Here is an 8,355-nt window from a genome sequence, read left to right as displayed (position 1 = left end):
GGAAAACAAAAGACAAGAGCGGCAAGCGCTAGCGCGCAAAACCGGTAGGGAAGTTCACAGCTAGAAAAAAAGAAAGTACAGCTAACGAAGCAAATAAATGCACGTCCAGCAAATGATCACTAAAAAGAAAAAAAAGTAAAACTATTATATTATTTATCAATATTTCAGTAATACATTGTTCAATCAGCTAGGACCCTGATGACGGTTGAAATTTGCATACCGAAACCTCCGCCAGCGCCCCACGCGGCCAAGGACTGAACGACCGCTTCCTGACTTCACGCATCGGTGTCGCATTCCCCCGGTGTGCGCTGTGCTTCACTGCCCCCCCTCTCTCTCTCTCTCTCTCTCTTTCTCTCTCTCTCTCTCTCTCTTTCTCTCTCTGTCTACTCTATGCCCTTTATTTCTTTGCTGTCCTTTATCTTTATCTCCCTATAAACTATCTCTCTCTTACACCTCTCCCTCTGCGTCTGTCCTGGTTTCCAACTCCTTCTATATCCGCTGAAGTATATATGTTTAATATTAACCCACGCATGACTCGGGTATTTTCCATAACGCGGCTGACTGAGCTCTACACTCTACAGAGCCCACCCCCGCTCCTATCTCCAAAACTTCTTGGCCGATCGTCAAAATTCAAAGGGCGTCTAATAGCCTTAAAAAAAAACTATCGAACGGAACCTAATTTCATTGACCTCGAAGTCCCTGACGATGTCAAAGGTCAGGTCAAAATAAAAATTATCAGCATTCTTGCTTGTTCACAATTTAGCCTCTGGCCGCCGGCTGACAATTCTGATCAGGCTCATTTTTGGTTTACTCACTCCTTGATATACGCCTTGTATCCTGAGAGTAGTAAACTTGTAGTTAAAACTTTTCAGGTCAAGGCCAGGTCATCAAAGGTCATGGAGTTTTTTAAACATGTATCGGTCACGTGACACATGTTCACGGTCCATTTCAGGGAAGTATTTCTAACACGGTGTCGTCGGTATCATTGGAGGTCATTTTCAGCTGAAATTGCCTGCAAGGTCAGATCACTTTCATAATTCATTAAAAAGATTCAAATTTCTACATTGAAATTTTTCAACATTGATAAGGCAGTTTGAGCTCAGGCACACGATGGTGCTATTTATTTTGCTGTAAATTATCAAAAACGTACTGAAAGTATCATTTGAAAAAAAAGGTGAAATATTAACTTCAAAGCGTACCTATAACTGAACAATTATTGAATATATCGGGCTAAAACTTCCTCGAGTAGATCATCGGTATGTGTTTGATCGCATATATTCCGTTTTTTTATTTTAAAAACGAAATAATAGGAAAAATGATTATAAAAGTTGTATGTTTAACTCTCAAAATTTGCAAACTCTTTAACCCACGCCGTGATAGTGGCCTGTGCTTTCCGTGTCGTGCTGTGCTGGGGGGGGAGGGAGGGCGTTTCCATGCCCCCTCTAATTCGGCTCCTGGGCCACATAGCGAAACGCGGTAAGCGGCAGTCGAGAGAGCGTCAAAAATGATGATTGGAAGAGCCCAGTCATTTTTAAGGTCAGGTCAAAGGTCAGGTCACCAGAGGTCACCAAAGGTCAAATTAAGTCCATTTTAATAATTTGGGAAACTCCCAACGGCGAGCCAATAGAGCTACAGCGCCGCGGAAAAGCGCATTCGATAGCCCATTTACAGGCCTTTTTTAATATTGCCCTCACATTTGACTTAAGGTCAACGGTTTAGCCTCCAGAGGGCAAAACCTGCAAAAATAGCCGTTTTCACGAAAAAATATTTTTCGGCAATAACTTTTTATTTAAAAGGGACACGACATTACTTTTGGCAGCATCGTGTTCCTCTTGCCGAGACGCGTCGAATGAACTTTTTTTTTTTGAAATTGAAAGGTCGTTTTGAAAATTTAATCTCAGGTCAAGGTCATAAGTTGCATATCAGTCGATCCGTATCGCCGAGCTGAACACATTTGACGTGTTTTCACAGCTCCAGCTCGTGTCTATATTAAATATATAGCTAAAAAGCTGCTGGTGACCGTTCATGACCTGAGATGACCTCAGGGGCACACATATGGGTCTAAAGTGCATTTTTCCGATTCAGTGTGACATGTTTACCTACGAACCGGTGTCTGAGAGCGTTTTGAGCGACATTCGTCCAAAAGAGGCGCGTTTCAATTTTCTCCCATTGACTTATAATGGAGATGTCGCAAAATTGGCTTGACCTTAGCTCACAGATATAAAAAATCCGAGATTTACATTTATACATACTGTTACTCATATCAATCGCTGAAAGTGTCAAAGTGATTGTTAAGTCGGTGTAGCCATAGCGAGCCTTTGAACTTTTCCTGAGGTCACTTGACGTGACCTGGTGACCTGATCTTGAACGACCCGGGTCTGAAATTTTTACATGTGCGGAACTGATGTATGAACAGGGCTTTACGCTCCCAGCACGGCGCGGGCTAAAATCCGAGATAACACTTAGATAGCCCTTTGTATCTGAGTCGTCTCATATAAATAAATCGGGTCTATGTAAGCCCTTTCGACTTTCGAGCGATTGCAGTAGTTCAGTTTTGCATCAAAATCGGCCGACATGCACTCTGACGTCATTTCCAGCTACGACATTTTCCTTTAGACACAAGGTACCAAATTCGTGCAGCCGAGGATACTGCTTATTTCGTGTTGATACATTCAGCGGCTTAGAAGGTATTGCAAAAAAACCGGAAGGGGCTCCCCAGTCCCCAGTCATGCGCGGGTTAATCTTAAACTCATGAGCCTACCAGAGCACCTATGCCAGACGTTCGCTGCAACCATGGCCTTTACCAACAATCAATGTATGATCCATTCCCCAATAAGACCTCTTCCATTTCCCACTGTACCCAAATGCAACCGCTCCAGTTCCCCTCAAAGAAGCCCATTCTAAAGGATTATGTGAAGAAATGTTCAGTTTAGACATGCTTCGGGTTCAAAAAGCATAAACTAGCGGGTCTATGTGAAAATATCGCAAAACGGAAATCGACTAAGCAATTTTTACCTCGCACTTTTTATAAGAATTAGTTTCATGCGTCAATGGTTGATGAATAAATGATTAGAAACCAACGCTGCCCAGTAATGCATAGCCCCCAATCAGCACAACTATCTCGCTGCTGCATTTAGGCAGTAAATACGCTCCCACCATAACTATTGCCACAGTGCCTGGAGACGCAATGCCGCTGTGCCAGCGTCAATGAAAGTAGCAGTCCTCCCACATACCCGTGAGAAGCTTCCTTGCTTTCATTTATGAAGTACCTGCCGCAGGAAAAGACACTGCAATATGGCGACGGACATATTTTCGCTGTCGTTGAAAAGCGTCTATAGTGCAGCGAGACATATTTTGATGATTTTTTTTCAGGCGTTTGGAAATGGATGAAAACTGAATTAATTAATGTGAAAAACGTACCTGGTTTGCAATATTGCCATGAAGAATGAACTTGGATAAATTTGAAGATCGATGGTGATTGAATGTTGATAAATTGGTGGTAAATGTTTCTATATCGAAAGCCGCTTTTGAATAATTCAATGTTCATTATACATACTTGTTACCTGAGAGCTGACATCTACAAAGAAATCTTTCAATTGGCATATGTTACGCAAACATCGCTTGAGACACGTTCTAAACTGGTGTAAAGTGCGCTAACGGACTGCAGTCCTGAGTATGGTGATTTGTTTCTGAAGCTTGTCATTTGTCAACTATAGACGTCAGTTAAAACATAGCTTTTTTGCTAATGTGTTCACACACGATTACAAGCGTTCATGCTACCACAAATACAACTCTTACTCACTCTGTCTCTGAGCGGTGTGTTTAAGGCGTTTCTGCGGTAGCACTCCCACTCATCAACTGACTTTGGCTGCTGCCACTCCCAGAAAGTACCTAACTCGCGTCCGAGCACTGCTGCCAGGGCATTGCAAGGCCTCCGCTCAGTGTCAATAATGACGAATGGGCCCGGTTTCTAGTCAGCCCTCGCCGATAGCGATGCAGTCGGTGTGTCTGTACTCCTGTCAGTATGTATGTCTGTCTGTCTGTGTGCCCGTTGACGGCCCACTAAAGCCCCAGCGTGAGATTTGACCATGCCACACTCGCCTTCACTTTTACCGGAGGCAAGTGCTGAGGCAATTACTCGAGCCAATTGCTGGAGGTCCGCGAAAGAAACCGCTGCAGTGCATATAACTATAGGCGGTGCTGGTGAGATCCCTTCAGTCTCGGCTCGAACTCGGGGGTGCACTGTGGGGTGAGGGCGGAGTGAGCTGAGGACGAGTCAAGGACGGTTTCAGGAGCTTCATCATCACACAGGATATCTCTTGAAACAGGTAACTGGTGGTGTGGCGGTGTTTTATTTTGTGACGGAGTTGAGCTTTGTGCAGTGTTGGTGGTGGGAGCGCACGATGACTTGACCGGAGTGTTTGGAACGAGAAGTGCCACGATCAGCTCCAAGCGTGAGTAGATGCGATGACGGGGCAAACTGAAAAGTTGTACTCTTACTCTCATGGCAATGGGAGTAAAGCCAATAGCAAATAGCAACAACAATTTTTTATCATTTGTACAAAATGTTGCACAGTTATACCTGTGAATGAAATTTGTAATTACTCTTATAAATTTTTAAATTTAGCTATTAGCTTTGTTGTTTATGTATTCAGTTTTCGTGAACTGTTTTCGTGAGAACTGTACATGTAATCAATAGTTGCCCGGTGAGTCAGTAACGATAATTGTCGCTACAAATTCTCCACTATAACTTACAGTTTCAGGACAATTTTGTCAATACATTGGGTAAATTCGCCATACACTTTATACCGGCAAGAGCTATCGTAAATAAATCAGCGAAACGATAATAGAATAGGTGCTCAGGGATAGCCGTAAGGCAGACATAGGGTCTGGGAGGACCATATCAACGAAGTTGACTCTGCTGCAATTCTGGCTTCATTCCCCCCCCCCCCCAAAAGGGTGGTGTTCCTGACGTTTTTTCCCGCCATTGCACAGAGCGCATTCGAAGAGCTTAGAAATAGTACGTCTGACTTTTGATTCGAACATTTTTTTTTTGAACCAACGATAGTCTCAGGGCAGGACAGGTGCCAGCCTTTGGCAGCATAAGTGAGCACTGAGCATGAACAGGGTCCAAATTCAGAGGTACTCTTATTGCCAGGAAGTAGTTTCAAAATGACGGAGCTTTTAGGAAGTACAAGGCTCTAGAATCTTCACATAGCTATGTGAAGCTATGAACCTATGCATAGGTGTGTATTTTGGAATTTCATCAGAGTCATTTGAAGGCAGATGGGCCTCTTATCGACTTCGGCATCACTACTCGCAATCCTATCTCAAGTTTATAACTAGGTTTAGGCATATCCTTTGCACGATTCCCATGCTCACCTTTTATTTTGGACTTGCATGGCTTGAAGCTCAATTGGATTTTTCGGTAACGCTCTTTTGCCAATAATGCCCAATCGTATGAACTAGCGAGGCGAGGATGATCACCTGAGAACAATGATCTCCGGGAAAACTGTCATATCTACTGATATGCGACATGAACTCCCTAGGTCAACTATTCGATCTGATTTAGCTCAGATCCTGAGACAACTGAATTTAAATATCGCTGTTTCAATATTTACGTATTGTATCGTTGCGGTAAGTCTCTGAATAATAACCTATCGTGTTTACCTATAAGGTCATTCTCTTCGCTTGCAGGCACGATGAAGCTGACTGCCGTTCTCGTGCTGTCCCTGGCCGCCCTGGCGTGTGCCGACACCTCCTATCAGAACTTCCAGACCTACACCGACCATGCCAACCAGGCCAGCTCAAACTATTACGACCACCGACCTGCGAGGCGGAGCAGCAAAGGAGTCATCGGGTGAGAAAAACACCGGGACAGTATAACAAAGCAAGATATTACGATCATCTATCACCTAGTTTGGACTAGTCAGAGAGGGACAAACGTTTTAAGAAATTGGAAGGAAACATTGTTTATAAGTAAGTTTGCAGTTTGTACGAAGGAAATTATAAATACAGTTTATTGCTACAATCGCAAAATGAGTCAGAGAGCTAGCCAACTGTGGTGTATTTCAAATAAGTGACGCTTGGTTTGTCCATTTTCGCTTCAGATTCATCCAGCGACTGTTTAATCCGATCCGGCGCCAGGACTTAAGCGGAGGTATGTATGGGTGGTAACTGGTGTGTTTCTGTACAACAGGAGAGGAGCCCTCTTTCAAAGCATGCAACTCTTCCATCTTGAGAACATTTCTTCTGTTGGCGAAGACATGTACCTATATGCACTTTTTCATTTGATATAAAACAGTAACGTCGTAGTCTTTCAGCATTGCAGTTATCATAACTGTATGCGATCAACCAAGATCATTATTATTAATTCAAGCTACTCAGCAGTAGCTTTCTCATTATCTGATACAACTCTACGTGTGGCGACCTGCGTGACCTGACCACACTTCTGACACTCTGGCCTTCTCTCCGACAGCAAGCAGCGCTCTTCCTTTGGTGGGCGCCGCCCTCCTGGTCGGCGCGGCTGTGATTGGCGTCTCCTTCTACGCATCAGTCTACAATAACTCGGGCCGTGGCCTGGACACGGACGAGTGGGAGGTGGACCACTCGGTCTGGATGAGCCAGCTCCAGAAGGACTTCGAGGATTCGTGGTCCCAAGAGTGATCGCGTTGTGAAATAGAAGTTGTGAGTGGCCGCAAATCAACAATTGATAAGTGGCTGAAGGCTTGCGGAAGTTGATATTTTGCGCCGTTACTGTTGACTTACTGCTGGGTTTAGACTGTTGTTACTGTTGGTTTTTGTTATGCTGCCCAGTCTTTGTTGATGTTGTTGTGTTGTGATGAAGGTACTCAGAGGAACATTACGACAAGCGCTATAGCTGTATATTCGCTCCGCCTTTGTGTGTGCGCATTTCCTGCTAACGTCACGCCAACAATCATTTGCCACTACCTCATTTAGCTGTGCTCCCTATGTGCAACTGAAAATGGATTCACACAAAAACTTGGCTGTCTACATTTTATAAATGTGTGTTTCTAAAATATGTCCATTTCTGTGTATGGCACAAGATACACATGGTTGCAACCTGCTACATTTTGCCATCATTTGATGCGTTGGGCAGCTCAATTTACAGATAGAATGCTACATTGCAATTGATATTTATCAAAATGACTTCAATTGTATTTTTTACGAGATAATTAACCAAGCTGCTTTGCAAACATTAACAGGTTTTAAAACGTTTCTTTTTAACTGTTACCTATCTAAATGATGCTTATCAGCAAGTTCTTACACTCATTTTGTTTGAAGTATCTGAAACCGACAACTTTTTATTTGAATGTGAAATTCAAAGTTTGATCAGAAGTCTTGGATTCTTGCAAACGTATTCCCGCATTGTAACAATGTCAGTGCTTGCTAACACTTTTGCCCTTTAGCTTGTGCTTCATATTTATTGAATGCATCTCTCGCTGCCACGATTGCATTCTCTTTACTTCGCTAAAATATATGCAGCTTTTTCACGCGGCAACAAAATTGTAATTGTAATTCAAGTTTCTTGTGAATACTGACACTACTAAATTAGTTGGTTCGTAACGTGTGTTGCTCTGCCTATTCGAAGGAAACCGACGCTTGCCATGCCTGTAGTCTTTGCGAATTCATCCTTTTGTGGTGCCTTTTTGTCTTGTTTAGTCCATGTCTACGCAGCACTTACCAATGACTGTCATTTTTTAGAACTCATGGGGCCATCTCTTTGCTTACATCTACTTCTAATATACCATAACCCGTCTGTCTATTCATCAAACGCTCTAGCCTAAACATAATTCAAAACATTTGACCTGGCCTACAATTATTTTTTTTTCGACCTGAGCTTTCTCCTAATGCTTCAGACTCCTGATTCCCAACAAGTGACCTAACGCCAGTGCTCAGCACACAAACTGTCCAGGGTTGCGCTTGTTTTTTGTTGTGCTCAGTTGTTCTTGTTTCCAGATGTGTATTGCAATGCTCAACTAAATACCAGACTTGCTCATGAATACAATTTCTGTTAGACAGCTTGTATAATGCATAACCGTTCCTACTTTACGCCCCTCTGAAACCGATGTCTTTGTCAAATAAACCGAATTGCGGACCTGTTAAAATGTGTCTACTGTTTACATGTGATATTTGTGCAATGGCATATAAACACAAACTCGTGCAGTCAGTATGTTCAAAACCGCATCTTTACACATCCTACACCAGTCTAATAAAGGACATTGACAATAAAAACGTCTTAACAAGCACCCGGGCTCGTAACCATCCAATCAACCACAGAGACTCATGAGAAGTAAATCTACTCTCAATACCTACAAAGTACAAATGTCTTCT

At 43.0% G+C, this 8,355-nt stretch overlaps 1 protein-coding gene across 2 annotated transcripts; it reads left to right on the top strand.

The window, feature by feature from the left end:
- Positions 1-4,210: 4,210 nt before the first annotated feature.
- Positions 4,211-8,131, top strand: LOC122375593. 2 transcript variants are annotated; one of them, XM_043355095.1, is made up of 4 exons: positions 4,211-4,328; positions 5,698-5,860; positions 6,111-6,160; positions 6,479-8,131. In XM_043355095.1, the coding sequence occupies exons 2-4, from the start codon at positions 5,703-5,705 to the stop codon at positions 6,664-6,666; spliced, it is 396 nt and encodes a 131-aa protein (XP_043211030.1). In that variant the 5' UTR covers positions 4,211-4,328; positions 5,698-5,702; the 3' UTR covers positions 6,667-8,131. The 2 variants fall into 2 exon arrangements, with proteins under 2 accessions (XP_043211030.1, XP_043211029.1); XM_043355094.1 differs by lacking the exon at positions 4,211-4,328 and adding an exon at positions 4,508-4,706.
- The last annotated feature ends 224 nt before the right edge of the window (positions 8,132-8,355 follow it).

The sequence above is a fragment of the Amphibalanus amphitrite genome, unplaced genomic scaffold (assembly GCF_019059575.1).
Source record: "Amphibalanus amphitrite isolate SeventyFive unplaced genomic scaffold, NRLGWU_Aamphi_draft 001879F_arrow, whole genome shotgun sequence".
Taxonomy (NCBI): Eukaryota; Metazoa; Arthropoda; class Thecostraca; order Balanomorpha; family Balanidae; genus Amphibalanus; species Amphibalanus amphitrite.
This window is presented reverse-complemented; position numbering and strand designations above follow the sequence as displayed.